The sequence below is a fragment of the Xylocopa sonorina genome, chromosome 11, assembly GCF_050948175.1.
Source record: "Xylocopa sonorina isolate GNS202 chromosome 11, iyXylSono1_principal, whole genome shotgun sequence".
Classification (NCBI taxonomy): domain Eukaryota; kingdom Metazoa; phylum Arthropoda; class Insecta; order Hymenoptera; family Apidae; genus Xylocopa; species Xylocopa sonorina.
This window is the reverse complement of record NC_135203.1, coordinates 7,949,266-7,971,355: the sequence shown is the minus strand read 5'-3', so window position 1 is coordinate 7,971,355 and position 22,090 is coordinate 7,949,266. Positions and strand designations below refer to the sequence as shown.

The 22,090-nt window shown below is 39.8% G+C and overlaps 4 protein-coding genes and 1 long non-coding RNA gene across 8 annotated transcripts in view; 3 read left to right on the top strand and 2 right to left on the bottom strand.

Annotated features, from left to right (window-relative positions):
• Positions 1–13,287, bottom strand: part of LOC143429126 (uncharacterized) — a 63,785-nt gene extending 50,498 nt beyond the window's left edge. Inside the window, exon 1 of the mRNA XM_076904581.1 lies at positions 13,070–13,287. The gene's annotated coding sequence lies outside the window, so the exon portion shown is untranslated. The remainder of the gene's footprint in view (positions 1–13,069) is intronic.
• Positions 1,910–5,380, top strand: Fabp (fatty acid binding protein). 2 transcript variants are annotated; one of them, XM_076904597.1, is made up of 3 exons: positions 1,910–2,127; positions 4,063–4,334; positions 4,837–5,380. In XM_076904597.1, exons 1-3 carry the CDS (start codon positions 2,055–2,057, stop codon positions 4,891–4,893), a joined length of 402 nt encoding a protein of 133 aa, XP_076760712.1. In that variant the 5' UTR covers positions 1,910–2,054; the 3' UTR covers positions 4,894–5,380. The 2 variants fall into 2 exon arrangements, with proteins under 2 accessions (XP_076760712.1, XP_076760711.1); XM_076904596.1 differs by lacking the exon at positions 1,910–2,127 and adding an exon at positions 3,718–3,865.
• On the bottom strand, positions 5,441–7,180 carry LOC143429128 (cell cycle checkpoint protein RAD1). 3 transcript variants are annotated; one of them, XM_076904583.1, is made up of 6 exons: positions 6,867–7,180; positions 6,541–6,793; positions 6,225–6,449; positions 5,947–6,141; positions 5,599–5,874; positions 5,441–5,518 (listed from the first exon to the last, which is right to left on the bottom strand). In XM_076904583.1, the coding sequence occupies exons 2-6, from the start codon at positions 6,631–6,633 to the stop codon at positions 5,489–5,491; spliced, it is 819 nt and encodes a 272-aa protein (XP_076760698.1). In that variant the 5' UTR covers positions 6,634–6,793; positions 6,867–7,180; the 3' UTR covers positions 5,441–5,488. The 3 variants fall into 3 exon arrangements, with proteins under 3 accessions (XP_076760698.1, XP_076760699.1, XP_076760700.1); XM_076904585.1 differs by having other exon boundaries at positions 5,478–5,508; XM_076904584.1 differs by lacking the exon at positions 6,867–7,180 and having other exon boundaries at positions 6,541–6,835.
• Positions 7,092–10,546, top strand: LOC143429107 (uncharacterized). Its single transcript, XM_076904554.1, has 5 exons — positions 7,092–7,749; positions 7,832–9,867; positions 9,939–10,034; positions 10,109–10,196; positions 10,276–10,546. The coding sequence occupies exons 1-5, from the start codon at positions 7,695–7,697 to the stop codon at positions 10,416–10,418; spliced, it is 2,418 nt and encodes an 805-aa protein (XP_076760669.1). The 5' UTR covers positions 7,092–7,694; the 3' UTR covers positions 10,419–10,546.
• On the top strand, positions 11,269–12,713 carry LOC143428800 (uncharacterized). The gene is made up of 3 exons (XR_013102474.1): positions 11,269–11,403; positions 11,979–12,038; positions 12,445–12,713. It is a non-coding gene; the product is annotated as an uncharacterized LOC143428800 (long non-coding RNA).
• Positions 13,288–22,090: the final 8,803 nt, after the last annotated feature.

The window sequence follows — 22,090 nt, the reverse complement described above, 5'->3', positions numbered from 1 at the left end:
CTAGCTGGTGGAGTTACAGGAAAAAAGTTTGACCCTCTCTAAAAAAAAAGTAGCGGAGGGTCTAGAATTCTTCAGGTAAGAGGGTTGGTGGCGGCGGTGGTGGTGGTGGAAACACTGGTTCTGTTTCAAGGTCTAGGGTCCTCGACGCGTTTTAAAAGCTGGGTCCCCAACAGGTATTCGGATATCCGTATGCGAAGAAACGCATCATCCGTTGCTATAAATAGCTTGCCCTATCGAGGAATCGAGGAAATTCGTGGTGGAATTACGTAATGCGGCGAAAAATGAGCCAGTTATCGAACGATAACCACGAAGGTGACCGCGATTTTCGGTCGTTCTAAAGCTTGATAGCAGCCGAGCCTTGCGAAATGAGGATGCATCGGTGTTCCGTGGCTCGTAAGCTACAGCGGTCGATTCGAACCGTTCGCGATGGAACGCGGTGGATAAGGATGAGTTGCGTTCTCACCGTCGTCGATGCGGAATTCGCGCAAGTTTCGACGTTGCCAGACGTACCGTGTTATACGCAGAGTACGCTTTGCTACACGATCGTGGACACCGTGCTCAGCGGGAATGGACGCGGACACGCCGCGGCCACGTCGTCGCGTTTCCACCGCGCCGTTATCGACCATGCCTGACCATTTGGCAAACGCAGCGAAATCGACGCTGGCTGCTCGCTCCGAATGAAATGCTACACTCCCTTATCGAGCATGCGATCTGGTATACCTACTTTTCGCAACGTTTTCGATACATGAATAAGCCGAGAGAAGGAATTAATTATGATAATGCGAACTGAATTAATCGTTCTTTTATAGATCAATTAGATTTCATAGAATTACGGAGCAATGGGAAGACCGAAGACTTTGATTTCGATAAATATGAAATTCGAACAGCTAAATGTGATCAAAAAACTTGTCATAATTTATTCAAAGTCATTTGATATCGGGAATTCTTGGAGAATCATATAAATTATGTAGCTGCATTAAAGCCAATCGATCCCGTGCGACCAACTGGTATCATAAATCGTAATTAAGTTTGTAGTTTTAACTATAACGTGCTGTAATTGGTCAGGGCCGCGCGCGTAGTCGCTCGTTGACCAATGAACGTGGATCTTTAGTTTGGTCAGGTGAATACTTGCGCATGATCAAGACATCGTATTCGACCACGATTAAATAATTAGAGTGTTAAAGTAGTTAATAGATGAAGTTCATTTAATAAATGAATTCAGCATATTAATTTAAATTAAAATTTAGAAACTGCAAATGAGTACGCGATAAAAATTGACCATCCATAGAAGACATCATTGAAGCTTAAAATCGATGCTTATAGTTTTATCGCAGGAGATTTATCCGTTGCACATTAGACGCGATGAGCAAAACTGATAATGAGTTCGGTAATCATTGAATCATCCTTCGACCTCTACCTGCAATTATGCTCTTATTTGCGTTCTTAATGAATGCGTTGTACGATAACCATGCACACGAAAACGTTTTAAATGGGACAAGAAGACGCAGAGATAAAAATGGAAATTAAAAGAGAAACCGCTTGACAACAGCGTAGTATAATGAAAGGCAAAAGAGGAAGAAATTTTGTGCGAGAACAAGGAAAGACCGTCTCTGCGTAGCAGCTGCGAATATTCCGGGAGGGGACCGCCAAACACGACTGTGAAACAACGGAAGAGAGACGGGAGATTTTCAAATAAAAGACGAAAGGAGGGAGAGGAAAGTCGAACGAGAAACAGAGATCGATCGAGAGTAGGGCGAAAAGGGGGTGAATGAAAAGGAGCGAGAGAGGACGAATGGAGTATAAAAGAGAAACGGAGAAAGAGGGAGGCACAGGGAGAGAGCGAGAGAGAGAAAGAGAGTGTACAGCGAATTCAGACGGAGCATAGGTACCTTTAACGCTCTTCGTCCTCTCGGATCCTAGTCAGTCTAAAGCCGGCAACAAGACAGTGAACGTCGGTTCATAGGTCTCGTATATCTGATCCGACCACAGATCATCATCTCAGACCTGTATTATTTGGTCACGTGTTCGAGTCCAGGCAGATTTGATCGATCGCCATGCCGGAGTTCCTTGGAAAGAAGTACAAGCTGTCCAGCAGCGAGAATTTCGACGACTTCATGAAGGCGCTCGGTACGTACCCGTATAGATTAATGGCATGCCGCTCTGATCGCTTTCCAACGCGGAAGGACATTCCCCCGTGAGCCAGAATTAAACGTAGGCGACGCTACGGCGAATTCCATTTCACGACAGGCGTTGCGTATTGTTGCTACAATTTCGTCCAAAACAGATTGTGTCGGTATCGAGCGTTATCGTCGTTGCTGTGTGGCGTGGTAAATATAGCACGAATGGCCCAGTGGGAGTGGTGGTACGTTTGTTAGATTGTATTCCATGCATACAATATTATCGAGCAACAACTTCTGTAAGACGCCAGGCCAGACAGATCGGCTTGGTTATCGAATATTAAAATTCTAAAGGTAGCATATAAGACGGATAACGAGGAATCCTCCTCATCGACACGTGTAACGAGTGCTCGTGAAAATCCAATCGTTGATACACGCACCGTGTAACTATCTATTAGCCTTGGACGATTGAAGTAAAATAGGAATAATAGGATATTTTAAAGCAGATCCAGACGAATCTCAGGGATGTGGCTGTGCATGGTTACGAAACGCATAGCCGGTTCTAACACCGGGAAATTTAATCTGACCACAGACGAACGATCTCATTTATAATATTAGGGCTGGTAACGTATTGTAATGATAAATAAGATAATCAATTTTAATATGTTGAACTATGCTCCCGTAGCTTCGCAGCGACCCGACCTCACGCTTAATTCCCGCCATGTGCTATAGACGGAGTACTCCGATTGTACTCCAATTTAGTACTTGAATTAATATACCGGGAAGATTAATAAATCGCAATTGTCAGTCGAATCGTACTGATGGCATGGTAATTACGGAGTGTTGACTCGTTAAGGAATACACTGACCGTGTTCATCGATAGCTGACGGTAGTCTTCGACAAAAAACAAGGACAAGGGGACATTGGAAAAACGTTCTATGCGATTCACACAAGTCGCATTGTAAACGATAACAGTTCTATGAGCGCGTCCTCGCATTCCTATCATGTTGCAACCAGTTACTTCATACGGTTACCGGAAATTAAATAAAAGTACAAGCTCGTTCTGATCGGCGTCGCCCACGCGTTAAAGCACCGGCTAATACGAGGACAAGGAATATAAATTATTCCATCCTCGAATCGAGGGAGGCTGAAGGAAGAAAAAGAAGGAACAAATTGTATCGATGATCGCCGTGCGCAAGCATTCAGATATCCTTCGCAGATTCGCGATGATATTTCAGATCTCGCGTTTACAATCACTTTTCAATAGCCGCGTCTTACAGTACCGATACCGGTTACGTAATATTCTGCCTAGAAGGTTGTCTGACATGTTAAGATTCCAGCAAAATATTGTGCTCGAGACAGGCTTCGAATAAGTTGAAAGCAAATATCATGGAAATCGTATATACCCGTTGTAACGCGATGCAAACAAACAAGATTAAAGTGACGTTCCAAAACTTCATTTTAAATGATACGCGCCAAGAATATCAGGTTGAAAAGTCTAAACTTTAAACTTTGCACTGTGCGTCGCTTAGTAACGGACAAGGTTTTCTGTATAATTGATAGCTGATATACACCGCGCAGTTGTTGGCAATATGAAAAACACAATAGGAGCATAATCGTTCAGTTTCACTCTCAGTCTCATTAGCTACACGTCGTGTTTTAGTTGTTCAAAATGCTTGCCGCTTTGTACGGAAAACGTTACAAGCTTCAATCGAGTGAGAATTTTGATGACTACTTGAAAAGCTTGGGTAAATATTGATTTTAAATACAATTTATCTAGACATTGCGGAGTGTAAAGTTCATTAAAACAGACACCCAACGCGTTCCTTCTATGTACAAGTGATACGTGGATACAGAAGTATTGTTTCGTAAATTCGAACAGGTTGTGCTTTTAGAGCCGTACATGCATATTCATATTTTTAAGTTGCGATTTCCTTTATTCTAGGTGTAGGCCTGCTGACACGTAAAATGGGCAGCAGCGTGAGTCCCGTGGTTGAATTAACAGAGAACAGTGGTGTCTACACGTTGAAAACGACTAGTCCATTCAAGAACTCCGAAATAAAATTTAAGCTCGGCGAAGAGTTCGAGGAAGAAACTCCGGACGGAAGAAAAGTGAAGACGGTGTGCACTCTAGAGGGAAATAAACTCATGCAAATCCAAAAAGGAGAGAAGCAGACGACCATTGAAAGAGAATTCACGCCGACAGAAATGAAAGCGGTACGTATGAGATACAAAAAACAAAAAATCATAGTAGATATATATAACAAAGGTACGAAGATCATATTTATCTTGTTGCTACGTCAATCGTCAACAACTAATGATGACCGACAAAAACTAATGCTGAATTAAGTAATTTCGATCATTAAGGAATTACAACTTTTAGTCTTTCAATTGAATTACATTTCATGCAATGGAACTTCTGCAAGGTTGGACGACACAACGAAAGATAAAAGGGCGAACGGTCTGACGATAATAATAATGTCTCTGTCATTGGTCAAAAGGTCCGCCAATTACGGCGTACTCCTCACGCGTGTATTCGTGACTCGAACAATTTAATAAGAAATTCAATAATGGAGTTAATAGTAATTGTTTCGAAGTCTTGAAGTAAAAAACTGACAGTAAAAAAGTTACTGAAGTTTAGCTTAAATATTGGGTACACTCTATATGTGTACAATTTGTCATAGAAATATGTAAATAGATGTTTTTTGTTATGTTACAGATTATGAAAGTCGATGACATAGTATGTACGAGAATATACAAAGCCCAGGACGAATAGAATACGAAAATATATGAAAACATTCCTTTTGTTACCCTATATTTGAGGAAAAAACATTCCTCAACGCTAGACTATGTCGAAAGATATTCTCGCTAATTGACGAGCAATTTGTTTTGATAAATGTAAAAAATAGAATAAAAATATGAACGTTTTTTACACGCACAATAATACGTATGAACGTATGAACGTTAAACTTAGCTGGTATTATTTTAGAGCAAAATTTTGAGAATTTACAATATGATACAACGTACGAATATATTGTTTTATATTCATTTGTATACATAAACGATTAGTATGCACAGTCTCGAAAGTGTTGAAAATTTATATATTTTTTATGTATCTTTAAATATCATTCACATGCTTCTATGCTAATATGTTAAACCCATATTTTGACGTGTCAGTTTCACGGTAAATAAAAAAATAATTTTAACATATTTGTATGAAAATCATTTATATAAGAATACAATAAAGATACAGTAACAACGAATATGCGACTAACTGGAAACTTATTTAAGTGATAAAAAAAATTATAATATCAAAGAGTAATACTAGAAACTTTCCTGATAATCTTATCTTCTTATCATTAACAACAAAATTACTCATCAGGATCTATCACTGGTGAAATCTGAAAAATTATCGTATTTATTTATATATCATTTCGAAATATTGCGTATATCACATCATATCAAAGCAAACAATTCTTACATAATACTCTATATAACAAGTATGTGTTTCATCAGTTTTAACCATATATTGAAAACACAACAATCCACATGTGTCTGTTCTTAAGGACACTTTATTAGCATACGACAATGCTTTCATAGCTGGTTTAATATGTGCAAGTTTGTAACTGGATGTGGCTGTTGAAGTACATTGAAAATTATCAATTAAATCGCCGTCGTGCGGTAATTCGATATGACAGATTCCACCTAAACCAGCTGTACTGATTCGAAAATAAGGAGGAGAAGGTGACAAAAGAATCTACAATGTTACTAGAATGTAATACTCCGAAATTGCAATTTGATAAAACTAACTAAGATTGTATTATTCTACCTCAATTAAATCACTAGTTGGATCAAGATCGGATAAGATGTCCTTTAACAACTCGGTTTGAACAACTACCTTGTTTAGAACACTTTCTGAATCAAGGTGAAAATCTAGTAACTCATCAGGATCCTGGGTTTTTAAAGAGCAATCTATTATAACACCATCTTCCTCTATAAGAATTGTTACAGGATGTCCGGTGCCCTAATGGAAACTTCTATCCATTAATAGAAAATTACCAATAAAGTTTATAAACTATAATCTCTTTATATATTATATTTATATACTTTATAGAAAAGTTGTAGAGACACTGAACTTCCTTGACAATTTATATTGGTCCAAAACATACAAAGGCACTCAACAAGTATATTTAAGTTTATTCTAAAAATAACATCTTCCTTTAAATTGAATACTTGAAACACCTGAACTGGAATATAAGCGCTGGCTTGCACACATTTTGCATCTTCTACTGTTACTTTCAATCCATTTTCAGTTCCACAACAAGTGGCACTCTTAAAAGATATAAGCAACAAGATTTACGAGTGAAACATGACTGATTTTTGTTAAAAATTTAGAAAAGGACACTTCTTGATATTGCTGTACCTCTTTGAAATTAATTGCTTTCAATAAATGAACAAAAGTTTTAAGGTTTCCTAATTTTGCGACCAAATTGTAAGTATCTAGTTCAGGATACATATTTATTGGAAATCTGATATAATAGCAAGCTTTGGAATTGTTTTTCAGCTAGATATTGGTAGGATAGCTTTTCTTTTGTAACTTCAGCTAACCAAGCTGCCAAAACGTGTTTACAAGTAAACAAAGATCTATCGCTTAATACTTGGTATCTGTAAATGCACTATTTAATAATTTTTTTGTTAAAATAATGTATAATGCAGATGAGTGTCTCAATACATTATTTCTCTACGTACCTAAAGGAAGCACAAGTACAATAATTGATATCAGGGAAAAGTATATATATTGCTCCTGATAGACCCTTAATCTGTACTAAATATCTGACCTTATTTTTGTCAGTATGGGGTGCAACACCAACTGTTTCAGAGGGAAAAATATGAGTCACGCGTCCCTGTTCGTACAATTCTAATGCCCTCTCAAATACACAACCAAAAATACTGTACATACTTAAAAGAACAGTCTCTGAAACTAAAATCATCAATTGCTGCTTAAACAGTTATTATTAATAATAATTGCAAAATATTAAAATACATATACATACAGTTCTGTTCTTTTTCAAAGCTGTCAGCTGTTTCTTTCAATACTTTATTTGCAATTTCTGCATATTTTATATCAAATGTGATAATGGAAGAAACATTCGATGCTAATTGTTCGTTTGCACTCATGAAGGTTATTATGTTTAACTCAAAAGTGCTATAATATATTCTGTATATAGATACAGTACACTTGTATTAAAAGAAGTAAGCAAAAGAAGCCTATGTAATATTAATAATGTCTCAATGTTGTTTTATATAATTCTACCTAAATAACTTTGTATGAGAGGAAACAGTAAACAAACATGGTTATATTTTCAATCTATAGCCGCTTATATTCCCCATTTTTGCCAACATAACGTATAAATAATTTTCTATGGGAACTACAGGAATACATTGGCATCACTGATAATTTAAAGGGATTTACACCAGCAATATCTTAACGGACGCCGTACAGTATTGTTTGGATGCAAATAAGCAAACATTTATTATTTATTTACCATAGCTGATATTTTTTGATAGTGGTGAAACATGAGTCAACATCGAAGACGTGCCGATGATTTTACAGATTCACTGAATAGTTTCCGTAAGTACAAAAGGAGTAGTACAGGTGTTTTTCAAGAAACGTACTAGATTACTTTCAATAAGCCAAACAACTTCTGTTTTAGAATATTCTGAACTCGACACTGATACACACTGTTCTCTGTCAGAGGACAGCCTGAATGAAATTCGATCTGCACCAGATCTAAACAAACGTATAGATTCAGATCAAGTTGCTCCCAACAGACAATTTCTTGATTCCCATAATGAATTACAACTTAATACAATGGATGAAGATTCAAAGAGAGATTCTAATTACAATATTAATGGCAATAAATCCAGTGGACTTGCAGTCACAGAACTAAGCATACCCAATGTATTACAGGAAGCTTCTCCATCAAATTGTACAAATAAAAAGGAACATATCTGTGATATAAGTTGTGAGGATGAACATGTAAATACTAAAGCAAAAATGTTTGAAGCTGTCCTGTGCTCGTTAGATAATCAATTGAATCAAATCAAAGAAGTTTCAAAGACACAACCAATATTGAAACGTTTATCTGAAAAATTTACACATGCACCGAAAGATTTCACTGACAAACTCTTGACTATTATTGAGGAATCTGTTATAAATAATGATGATGGTACAGCTAATACATCTGCTGTAGATTTAAGTAGATTAACAACAGAATTCAGAAAGATGTGTAAATTTATAGAAGATGAATCTCCCCCTAAATGGGTATCTCCAGAATCCATATCTCAATGTTCATTTCTTACAAGCTCAATGTGTCATTTGAAAAGTTATAACAGTGGAAAATTACATTCTGCTACTAATACATCTACACCTGTTAAACCTACTTCTGGTACAGATATAATTAGAAAGCGGTTCTTTGACAAAATTTCAAAAAATATTTGGGGTGGAAGTGGTGATAGTAATATTAATGCGTCCAGTAACATATCATTTGAATTACTAGAGGCTCAATGTAAGAGATTATTTCCAGAAGACAAAGAATCCCCAAAACCTTTGCAAAGAAGCTTATCAATGCCCTCGTTATTGAGTATGAGTCAAATTAATGCTGTATGTGAACAACAAATGGCGTCATTAGAGGTTTCTAGTATCACAGAAAATCATAATGATAATTCAAAAAATTTATTAGATAAGTGTTTTGTTAAAAATTCCTCCTTAAACAAATTGCAATTGGAGAAGTCAATATCAAAAGACTTAAGCAAATCAACAGATATTCAGTGTGAAAATGTATCATATTCAATGAAAAAATTCAGAAAAATGAGTGAGAAAAATGAGCTTGAAAATGAGAGGTCCGACACATCTGAAAACTATATAACTGTAGATCCAGATGAATTAGGGAAGATGCTTTTAGAAGATATAGCAGCAAAAAGAAAAAGATGTCTTGATACAGCAAGACTTATTACAGAAATTAATGCAGATGCAGAAGTAATAGAAGCACAAAAAACATTAAGAATGTCACCTATGTTTGCTAATCTCAATGAATCAAATTCATTGAACAATGATGAGACTAAATTTTTGAATACTTTGATATCTTGTAAAGATTATCAAACTTATTTGCAAAAACAAAAACCCTTCTTTAAGTTACTCCAAAATTCAAATCCTAGCACACCTGAAACTAGTTGCAAAGAAATTCCAAAATCTGGCTCGAAACATGAAGGTATTAAAGATTTAGAGAAAAAACTTTTCAATACTGATGAAACAAAGAAACAAAGAAAAAGAACACAAAAGGAAGAGAAAACTCTAAAGCCAAAATATTTCACCACACCAGGAAAATCTCCTTCAAATAAAAGTTGTAAAAACAAAAAAATATATTTCCCTGCAATGTTAAGTCCTACAAAAAATACAGCAAAAGGTACCATTCTAAAAAGTCCACATTTGGAAGGCTTGTATAGATCTGATTATAATACAGTGGTATCACCAGTGGGTATGTACATAAGAGGGACAAATATGCCACTTATAAAAAATGTACGTCCTAAAACAAATCGTTTATTTTCTACACCTGTGAAACATAGTATTAAGAGGTCACCAAGTGGAAACTTAAAACAAAAGACTCCAGTGAAGAATGTAATTAAAGCCGACAAAAAGGCACCACTTCAGCTTAATTTGTCTCCTAAAATAAATACACCCACAGTGGAGGTAATTAAAGATATATCTAAACTTATTTTTTTGAATTGGTAGAAGCTTGCAATATATGTTTTTTTTTTAAGATACTTGCAATAAAAACACCGGAGGATGGTAGTACACCTAAGAATCATTTTATACTTCCTAAAGTTTCATATAAGCTTCCCTTAAAAGTTAAAACGGTATATACTTTTGTATATATACATATAGCTTTTTTTTTTAAATTTGAAGGTGTGTTCATTATTTGTATTTCTAGATAAAAGAAAATAAATCACCCAAGTATGGAACTCGCATGAAGAAATTGCTTGAAGCAGCAGAAAGTAAAGTTGTTATCCGACACGAAGGTACTACTACATTAAATCATATCAAACTATAATTATTTACTTTAGAACTGAAGAACCTACATTTGAAAAATAATTCCAGGCCGGATAAACTCAGTAAAAAGAGGGAAAATAACTGGAAGCAATGAAGTGTATGATATCAATTACGAATCAGAAGATGAGTCTATACACATAGAACAGGCAGCTAATAAAACGAATTTTCTTCACAATCGGAGAGGTTTTTAAGTTCAAACTTATATGTTTACAATAAAGTTAATGTTTCATATTTTTATTATAAGTAGTCTCAAAAAAATTTCAAAGAAAGCAATATTTTTTAATAAAATGATATGTTAATTTCATCTTATGTTATTTATACTCCAAAAAGATCTATAATGAAATAAGTTCATGTTTAGAGAGTCAGAGAGAGAGAGAGAGAGAGAGAGAGAGAGAGAGGGAGTATGAAGCAATAATGGCATAGACAAGTGCTTTCTAACTAACTACGTAGAAATGTATAGAGTAACGCCGCTACTCATTACTCCAGTTATAACATGAGTCACTGAACTATTTCTTTGCATAAAATTTCTAGAATGGACTCGACTTGATTCGTTGGAATCAAGTGCCTACGTTCTTATCTCGTACTGTCGTGCAGCGTGGAACGTTTCCTATTGGGTTCGTGCTGTATTTCTACAGGGATGTACATTGTATCTTTGCTCCCTACGATTAATTTTACCCAATAGCATTTAGACTTAAATGCAACGTGTACAAAATTCCGTTGTTTCGTAACAACGAAATTATTGTTACATTAGTTGAATAGAATAACTGAGAAATTTTGTTATTCACCGACTGACTGAATTGTAAAATCTATATTGATGTAACGATACAAATGAGGAATAACTTTTGAAGGATTCTAACAGGTGTATGCTAAATATCGGAAAAGCTATGAAGCATGTGTTATAAAATGTTCGGAATTTTAAAATTCGAAATTTTAAAATTTGCGCCTAACATTGTAAGTTATTTAGATTTGTACACTCCTGATTTGCGCATGGCACGATCTTCGTTGCACACGCCGCCCGGATACTTGGTGGACAGTGGTAGGGGGTGATCGATAAATTCGAACAAGCACGGCCCGACTGACAAGTGATCATTCCTCCTCCAAAGAATTCGAAGCTTTGAGCGTGTAGTACCAGCTTGCAAGTGAAAATGCCGGGACCAGGTTGCGACAAGTGCTCCGGTAAGTTACTTTTAACTTTGAATCTTACTTTGGTATCCTAACATGATGCAACTTCCATTGCAATTCGTTACATTATGGTGAAACTATTCGTAATGCCGTTTACGTTCATCTACGTTTTAATATTTTCAGGATATTGCTTTCCAATATGCATTAATTTCCCGTGTAACTTTTTACATTCATATTACTGTTATAGTTTTTATTCGAGTCTCTTTTCTATGCAGTGATACCTAGTTTTACTTCTTCAGTCTTAATTGTTTGTATAAATCATGAAGATCGCGTTCAAAATATTTCCATAAGAACGTTTTATGTAAATGAATGTGTAATTTAATAATCAGAAATTCTTGGAAGACGTAGAATTTTCTTGGAATTTATGCGATATGCGTTTGGCGTTGGTGGTCCATGCAGGAAGTAATGGAATAATTTACTAATCAAACGCTATTACGGGCAACGCGCAATTGATGAGTTTGAGCAATTTATCTATAGTTAACAGGCCGAATTTCCTCAATAAAACTGTTTAGGATTTTTACAGCAATCTCTTATTTCACTTATTACTTAAAACGTTTGTCTTATTTTAGATAAATGCCAAGAATGCCAATGTGGCGAGAAATGCCAGTGCGGCGACTCCGGATGCGGAGGTAAACATATTTAATTTCAATTATTTTCGATTTCAATTATTAAGTAAAAGCTGCATATTCGTTAACAAGATTTGTATCGGATATATTTGTTCTCTAACAAAGTCACGAAGGCTGCTCTGAAGGAATGTAGTCACGGGTTTTTGTTCCAACTGTACCCTTTTTTTTTCGTAAGCTCGGGCAACGACCGTTTAACCGTGACTGTTGCTTACTGTACAGTACGGTGAAGTTTCTGATCGGAGAAAATGAATGGGTTCTATTGTTCTCAAGTGTTATTTCTCCCAGAAACCTTTGCCACGAATGAAGAATATTGCAATAACCTTCCCCAAATATTTTAAATCTGTAGTTTTACTAGAAACAAATGACCGTTCTACTTTTCCTAAATTCGTGTTTTTGTTTTCTTTTACAGATAAATGCGCTTGCAAATCTGGCGAGCAATGCAGTTGCAAACCCTGCAAGTGCTAAACTTCTGCCAGGTTACTAATCAACATCGAGAAGAAATGTCGTCTTTGGGCGTCATTATCTACTTAGATCCTTTATTATCATTCTCGAGTAACGACCAATGTAATTCACATTTAACTACTATGTAGCCACCATGAAATTTCATTCTAAATGAGCTATGGTATTAGATGAGAATATTCAATATATTATTTAATAAAAAACGTTAAAAATTCTCTATTAATGTTTACGATATCTTCTAACTGTACGTATATATCCTGTATGAACAATGTTTTTTTATGAAATTATTGCATTTCACGTAGCGAAATGCAATACATATTTAATAGAATATCATATCTTTTACTTTTAAAATTTCATTTGCAACATTTGAAAATGAAATATCAATTTCATCGGCGCCGAAAGTCCACCATGTTGATTTTATATGGCCGCAATGTTTTACTGACGATCAGTTGACGCGAAGTACGAAAATTAATGATAAACGCTGATAGTTACATCGACAAATACGTAATTATATTCTAATTTGTAATGCGAGTAGAGTAACCAATAATTGTAGTATTTGTTATTTGTCGACTTACCTCTCATTGATAAGGAAATGTGAGCGGCGCCAAGTGTGGAGTGGAAATCTTCCCGAATGAGTCATTTATCTCTGCCCTCACTTGAAACAGTCACTTCAGTTTTTCACTCCACTTTATACGACGAAAAGTTTAATGCGCACAACTGATAATAACACTTATAATATCGATAACGATCACTAGCCGCCGTTAATTCAAAGTAAAAAATCGATCCGCCCGTGTCAAACGCAGTGAACCCGCCGCGCCGAACAATTCAAACTGATTGCTACATGAATGAACTATAAAATATTAGATTGGCGATGCGCTATTAGTGGAATTGGAGTTCTTTTATTCGCTGACTTTGTTTAACCAATGATAGGCCAGTATTATTTACCATGTAACTGTTCGATCTGTTAACTCTGCTGCTGGTTCACAGAGCGCAGCACTAGCGCTAGACAAAATATCTACGTAATTTAAACCAGTGATACAAATAGTATATTCGAAATGTGAAATGAAAGTTAGTGCATTGTTTAAGTGACTTATTATCGGGTTGATAAGAAAGTATTGTTTTAAAACATCCGTCGGTGATGATTTTTTCATTTCACACTTGATGTCGGTCATATTTCGGTTCGGTTCCAAGTTCCGCGTTACTTTGTATGCAGCTATTAGTTTGAGGTTGTTTCTTTACCAGTGAAATCATCGATGCAACGAGGTAATATTTGTACATTAAAGTAATTTGTATTAAATACGTATCGATAGTTATTATATTGTACTATCTGCAGGCTTCGCATTCTTCACTCGAAGATCCCTCAGCACAGTGGCTGTACATGGTGAGTTAAACGCATTCAAATAGAATTATTTTTTACAGAATACGAAGTCAATCATTTTTTCTTACAACTTTCTCGCCATTTTGCAATGTATTACGTCCAGTTCCTTTGTATTGTAATATTCCTCGGATCTGTATCATCGTTCAGAAATATATGAACAGCTACTTGACAAAACAGCTGAGTAATACGATTCCCTTGGCGCTAATCGAAAATGCACCCGAAGGATTTGGCATTCGCATTAAATATCAAGCAAAGTGCACTCGGTCCCCTGTATTTACACAGACCGTGTTAGTCCTTGCCGTATCGTAGAACAGAGAGAATGATTGAGTTCGCTGGTTTCAGAGTTTACATGTCTCCGCGCATTTCCGCCAATGAGAATTCGGTTGGATCGATCGTACGTCGATGGTCGAGGGTACTTTTATCCAGAATGTAAATGGCACGTGAATTTCATTTGAAAAACAACATGGCAATAATCCTACCAGTTGAAAGGATAGATGTATAAGATTTTCTTGCAAAATTCACGAAAGTCACGTTCCTGAACATTGTGTACGTAAATATTCGAAGGCAGAACAGACGTTCGCGTTTTAGTTCGGTCCACTTCCCTCGACCGGAACACGTAAAGGTCTGCCGGGCTCGATAGATCGAAATAGCGGCAGGATTACGAGCGCAATTTAAATAAGTCCTCGCGTACAGTATTGTCGGTCGATCGTTAAACGAAAAATTGGATCTGGGTCGATGCGATTTCGATCAGAAGCGAAAACCGAAGGACACGCGTTTCCGTTTTCGGTGGCCTGATCGAATATCGACGCGCAACAGCGATTCGACGGTTGTACATAGTGGTCACGAATCGGCGGCGCTCCTTTAATTGATAACCCGATTAATTATGCATTCGGACTTTGAGCGCAACACCAGTTCGCCAGTTCAAACAAGGGTGGCAAGTCGTCCGGAATGCGGCATGCAAAGTGCCGCTTGCGTGCGAAACGGCTGTGAGCTAACGTGGCTTTTGTTAAAAGCGCTTAAATTTATAATGACCGCCGTTATCGGTCGTCGCGATCGAAAGAGACGACGGCCAAAAAGGATATACGAACGGAAATGCTGGTCGCAATTACGTTCGTCGAACGTGAGAACGATAATTCTGTTCATAACATCAGGGTAGCCCGAGGATTGAGGAATTAATCGTCGTTAAATAAATCGCTCCCCCGGTCGCATTATCAACCGTAAAATAGCGCGAGCCAGCGCGAAATTAAACGTTACTTTTCGAGAGTTACTTCGGCACGCTTTATAACACCCGACTCGTATAACTTGCAAAGTATGCGAATGGGAACACGTTTTCTTTCTCTCGTATCAAGAAAGTATACGAAAGAAAAAGGAATTATAGCTCGAGAAGGCCTATAAACGCGAGACGTAAGAAAAGCGACGAGAGCCGAGGGGGCAGCAACTTTTAGCTCGCGAACGAGAAAGGTTCAGGCTGTTAACGACACCCTGCGCGGCTTTAAAAACTAATATTTCCATCATTGTTAGCTTTTATGACGTACCGGGTAACAGAGTCTCATATCGTTCGTTTAACCAAGGAATTTCGACGCAACGTCGAGTGGTTATTAGTTTATCACCCCAACAATTTCGCTAAACGGATACTCACGATAATTTTAGCATCCCCTATGACAAAAAAAAACTTACGATACCGCCCTACTTTTCTTCTATACTGATATTTATCACAGACAGCGGTTTATTTAAATATTTGTCGATATTTCGCCGCTGTTTCGCGCTTCCTCTATCCCGCAGCAATTAAAACAATCTCCAGAGAGACAACGACGCAAGAAGCTTGAAGCTTGAAGCTTGGAGGTGAGATCGTTAGCGCGAAGAGTGTGACTTCGCATTGTGTCTTGGAGTATGTCTTAAGTGTTAGTTTATTGTTACCCGCTACCCGGTGGGCAGGCGGCTCTTACATATTTTAAGCTGGTCCATTAGTGCCTAGTCGCGTTTATGTTTCGAAATGCTGTAAAACGGTCGTGAAACCTTACACGGTTCGCATGCAGTCGATAGTTCATCTCTGCGCGAGGATTTATAGCGGACGTGCGTTTAACAAGAAACGAATTGTGGACTTAAATTTCGTCATTTATAATTCGTTGTGAAATGTGATATAATGAAATAGGAGATCGGAGGAAACGTTGGTAGAATTCGATTCGAAGGATGCGTAACCCCGTCCGAAATCGAGGATCTTTAAGAGGAGGAAAAGGTAATTTTACCGACCGAGAACGCGTGGTAGGCGGGCTCATTAAACTTTTCGTCGTTTCATCCTTCGGAGGAATCGTGTCGAGAGCAACGGCTCCCGCGGGAACACCGTTGCGGCGCGATTATACCGACCGCCAAGAGAGACCCACCGCAGGGAAGGATTATACAGGGTAAAGAAGAAGGGTTAAAATAGTCCTCTGTTCCCGTCGTGGAACGAAGATTCGAATGGTTTTCGAGGGTCTCCGTCGGCGTAACGAGCCGAACGGGAAGAGACACTTTTATCCTCGTCGCGTTTCTCCCTTTCTCGTTTAATGGTACGTCTGCGCCGGGCCCAATCGGATGAAATTAATGTCTCCTCGTTATTAGCAGAAGTTAGCCGAGCTCGTGAGTCGAGGAACTTCTGTAACGTCACACCACGGGTACGGCTACCGTCGTGGATACTATATAGCGGTAGGAAGCAAAAATAGCAAGTTCGCAGCAGGGTGAAGTTATACGCTTCCGACTTTGTCCGGCTCTTCTTGCTCGCTTGTCACCCCGTGTTTCTTCGTTAATGTAATTGACTGCCGGTGAAAGCGCCGATCTGGCAAGTAGATGATACATGAGACCAGTATGCTCGGTTTCCTACGAGACTACTCGGTTTCTCGTCGCGTCCAACACGCTCGTCCGATTTATCGAATCGACGGTAAGGTGATACGATGCACGGATCGAATTATACGGTACAAGAACAGGCTCTAGCCTGAGATGCATTGAGTTCCAACCGCAGGTCTTGAATCGCTTATTCTCTGATTACTCGTCCCTCAAAGTGGTATGGCTGCAGTCATTTTTTCCTCTTCGATCCCTCGTCTCCTTCGTTTTGCGTCCCGAATTAAATACCATTTCCCGTGCGCGCAGTCACGTCAAATCTAGTTCCCGTTTCATAAAGATAAATATTCAAGCCAGTACCAGGTATGCGTGGTAATTAAAATGTCTCTCGAAAACGTTTCCTCGGTTCTTCCGCGGCGGGGAATAAACCGAAGAGTCGCCCGTTACCATAAATTCTTAATCCGAATCGGCGGTAAAACTGAAAGTTAACCAAGTTCGGTAACATTAGCCGTAACAATGCTCGCAGTAAGTTCTTACGGTAACGATGCTGTAACGACGGTTTCCGGACCGTGGCAATTTCTCGCGATAAAGTCACCGATGGGACCCGCAAGAATTAAACTTGCTCTAGGGCTGGGTTTCGCCGATGGTGCACCAACCAACGCGTACGGTTTAAAATTTAACGACGATCGTCGCGTTCTCCATTCCGTTATGTCTAGTTCTCGCGGAAAAGAGAGGAAGGTCTCGTGGAATCGGAAACGTATCGTTTTGTTTGAACGTAAATCAGCTCGAATGTTGAATCAATAATGGTTATCCGTCGCAGCGAGCCGTAAACTAATCAGGAATGCAGATATCGCATAGACAATTTTACCGGATTCCTATGTAACGTGCTATTACGGTTGGCGAAATTCGAATTGAAGCAGATTACCTGGCGGAAATTAGTCAAAACTAACAAAAGCCCCCGCCGACCCTGTGGCATTCAGCGGTCGCAATCGCGGCTGGATCGCGATCCGCAATTCCGCAAATGGGGCGGTTCGAGCCTTCGAACAAAAGATGTAATAATTCTGCCCCTGTTTTCCAGCACCCCCTTTTCACTTTCCGCCCCTCCTTCTTTCATCCCCTTGCTCCTTCACGCTTCCCTTTCGTCCTTCTTCCACCCACTCTGTCCGTCTCCCTCTCTCTACTCGAAGTCTCTCCAACCCTTACGAGAAACCCTTTGTTTGCAAAACAAACAAGAATCGTTTGCTCACAAGAGTCAGGGAGTTTGGTAGCGGAGGCACGGGGCTCGTGCAAAGCTTGTAGGCGGAGGTCCTGGAATTTTAATTACACGAATATTATCGAGATGCGTCACGATTGCATTATTGGATTTGGGAATGGCGATAAACGCGTGGTATGATTCGTTGAAGCTGATTCCCCGATGATTATTCCCTCCGTAGCCGACGTCCTTTCGTTGCAGAGAGTTGCACGATGGACACCGATCCAGTCATGATGAATGAATCCGTAGCTTTTTAATATATCGGCGTCACAAAATGTCGCCGGTAATCTGGATGGGCGACATTGTAAACATTTTAATTAAAACCTGCAGAGGATATTTAATTTCGAATAATTAATGGTCGCTCGCTGAAAATTCATGCATCCGGGACAAAAGCCATCGCCCTCGCGATTACTCTTGATTTCATTACACGAATCAACAATCGCGTCTCTGACGGCTATTAAGCACCCCTTTTTTCAACCACCCACACCGCCGTCCCTCCTCGCCCCTCTGGCCCAGCCTTCTCTTGTTTGCCAGCAACGATTTTGTTCGCTGAAACATTCGAAACGGCCCATCGACATGCACTCGAAAGTTATTGGAAAATATTTGCGTATCTTTCGCCGAGTGCCAGGCCCACGGTTTATCGTTTCCACCGAACGTACGCGCGGAAATAATGGAAGAATAAATAAAGGCGATCCGTCTTCGCGTGTTGACACTTTCCCCGGGATTTCCGTTTGATTCTTGATATGTAAACGCTCTTTCGCATTCCCCCTCGGACGCGTTCCCCGTGGTTCGACGTAACCCTCGCGGCACAGATTTCTTCCCGGATCGAATATTTCCTCCACCGCGCTCTAGCGAAACGTAGTCCAGGCACGAACGCCGTTTTCTTACATATTTATGCATCCGTGGAAACGAGACAATGCCGGGTAATACAGAACGAAATGGAGCCTTCCCAGACGCGATTCGATACGCGAGAGGAAACGACGTAGTTCCGTATTTACGGGAATCCCAGGCACCGCACGAAAATATCAGCGACGTCTCTGAGGCGTGGAACGCGCACCACGAGCCACGCAAATGCATTTAAGCGTCGGTCTAATACACACAGCGGCGGGCATCCTTCTATTCTTCGCGGGCCGTTTTACCGGATAACGATTTTATGGTTTTACGGAGACTGGGCAAAAAAGCAAAAAGAAATGAAAAGGCAGAAAAATGAAAATACTAGACACACCGTAGCACAATGACAGCCAGAGTAGCGTAGTGTACCTTTTGACCGTACTTACACGGCCGTGAAACTCGATTTCATCGGGCCGCAGAGGGAAAGCCCGCGCTGAAAGACGGATATATCCGCGTATTTCGAACTACGCGCCAATTTTCTTTGAACAACGGCCGCGTCTCGCTCGCGCGCAGACAATGCACAGCGGATTCAATAAAACCGCAACAATAAGGGTGAAAACGGCTGGGTCTGGGTAGGGTACGCGAGCGAGATGAACGGGGGTTGGATGGTTATAGAGGGACGCGGGGTAGAGGAGCGGAGAGGTTGTAGCGGCGCGAGAATGGGAAAGCGGAGGGTAATTTGAATGAAGAGACAAGAGACAATGCGTGGGCGAAGCCCAGAACAGAGGAGAGGAGGCGGCGAAGGTGGGTGAAAACAACCGCGGAATCAAATTAGAGACGGTGGGATGGGCCAGGTGGAAGTACCCGACGGTTCCGGGGGTGTAGGTGGGGCTGGAGGACGACCGAGAGGAGCCTGGGGTAATTATATTTACAAGTGGCAGATCTCGAAAACAAAGGACCTCAAGATTGCTCGATTCATTCGAGAACTCCCCGAAGAATCGTCCTTTTTCCGCTTTGCCTTTTCGGGAAAAATCGTAGCCGATTAGTACCCAGCGACGGTCCTCCCCCGATTTAATGCGATAAGGTCTATTTATCAGTCGCTCGTGGCTAACGTGAAAAAGAGTCCCTCTTTTCTTTTCCTTTTTTTTTCGTATTTGCAAGAAGACAGGAACGATTATAGGAATCCATTGAAACTGGAGACTCGATGCACGAGTTGTCATCGAGACAATGGTACTTATCGAAAGTTCCGAAATATTTGGTCCCACGATACGATATCGCAGACGGTTCCTTACAATTTTTCCGCAAATTGCGTAACTTGATTAAACGAACGTGGTTCTGGCGGAGGGGACGCAACGAGGTGTTTCAAGCTGCGATTTTTCACGGGTTTCAACCACCTTACGTCGAAACCTCTCAATGTCCTCGACGAAGTTCCCCAGGTATACTTTAATTTATTTCTTCGAAGGAAAGGTAAAAGGCTGCTGGGTTTATTTTAAACGAAATATTGGCCCCAGTCACTGCCTAACTTTATTCCCTCTCGTTTCTTATTTCCGTTCGAATGGAATTAACAACGACTGGCGAAAAAGGCGTATCCCTGTTACTATGTTTCACCCTTGGTATTATCGACCCCTCTCGTACATTTTCATATATGCTCTCCTACCGGACAAAGTATTATGAGAACATAGTTCGCATACCTTGACTGCCATTTACATACGTGCTATTACAGGTGTACTATTGTCGTAGAATCTTATTCTTCTCGAGCCCTTTCACGAACGTATTCCTCGGAAATATTCCAACAATTGAAACGCGGATACTGGTGTGTTATAAATCGTAATACTTATTTCAAATATTCCTGTACGGTGTGGTGATCGAATACGGGGAAGGATACGTATATAATCTATAAAAGGAGCATAGGAATAAATATCATATTTGGCGACTGAAATGCTAAATGAAATCGCTGGGATAATCGTTATCGGCGGTGCAACGAAAAAGAGGTGCGAAAGAATGAAAAGGTTTTACCGTCCGGCAGAAGTGGAAAGCGGCGAATGTGCAGGGACATTTGACGCAGCCCTCCACCCACAGCGTTATGGAATTTTTGCGGAACGGCTTTTTTTAATTGATGCAATTCAAACCAGCCAGCCAGGACGGCTGTGGCGCTCGTAAAACTTTTCGTCGCCTTTCGTGCCGCTTGAATTCGAAGTTCCCAGAGTTGCCTTCTGCATCCTTTGTTTCTCTCTCTCTTTTTTTATCGCAAACGATCCCTTTGGGAAATATTCTCCCCCTTAAGCTAGCAAAACGAGTAAAAACTGAAACAAAATAGAAACTTGTTTTCTGCAAAAAGATTGAAAAACCCGAGTTGTTCGGAGAGTCCAGAGGCGTTTAAAGAATCTCGCCGGATAATTCGTGTACTCGAAAGTAAAGGTTGAGCGTTACCGTCCGGTATCGGGGATAGAAAAGAGGAGAAGAGGAACAGCGTCTTCTCCACGTGCTCGTTTCAGCATAACGAAAAGCTTAGACAGTTGGTTTAACTTGGTTCAGGATTAAGTTTACCTCGATCCAAGGGTGCCGGGGCAACGTGGAATTTCTACTTCTTATTTTTCCGCCTCCTCGCCCCTACGTTAGAAAAGAACGCGCTTTAGGTATTTCTTAATTAGCAGCAAGTATCTCGTTCCGTGCGGAAGTTGCTTTATTAATTAATATTACAAAAGGGAGTCCAGCTGTCGCGAGAAGGGGTGAACTTCGTAATAATTGTAGGTACATTGTGTTAGCTGTGATTTTCGATTTTATGGCTCGAGCAGATTCTCACAGGGATAGTGTTTACGCGATTTCAATTCGCGTCGTTTGTCGCTTTGTACTTCGGGCTTACGTTTGCAGCTCGTCGCAACTATTGTATTCTTTCTGCTCGCGACTCGCCTCGAGATTATCATTTAGAAGGGTTGAAAAAGATGCTCGTTGCACGGGGCGGAGGGAGAGAAACTTCTTCCAGGCGTAGTAAAACAGTGCCCCGAAGGTGGTCTCGGAGGGTGAGAAAGAAACGGAACCGGGAAGGAGAGAACGGTTATTTGAGCAGCTAGCCTTATACTTCGACAAAGAGTAGCGAAAGAATGGGCACCAGCCGTGGAGGGGTAGAAACGGGGGTGTATACAGTGTAGCATTGAAGTGGCACGGTTTCAAGCGAGAAGAAAAATATGTAATATCGCCCGGGGTGTTTTAATAAACCGAGTTGGCCAATCAAAGCGGGAGTTAAGGAGCTTTCTTGCCTTTTAACGGCCACTTTTACGCGCGTTTAAATCACACTTCGCGCCACTCCTAGTCGTCCAGAAT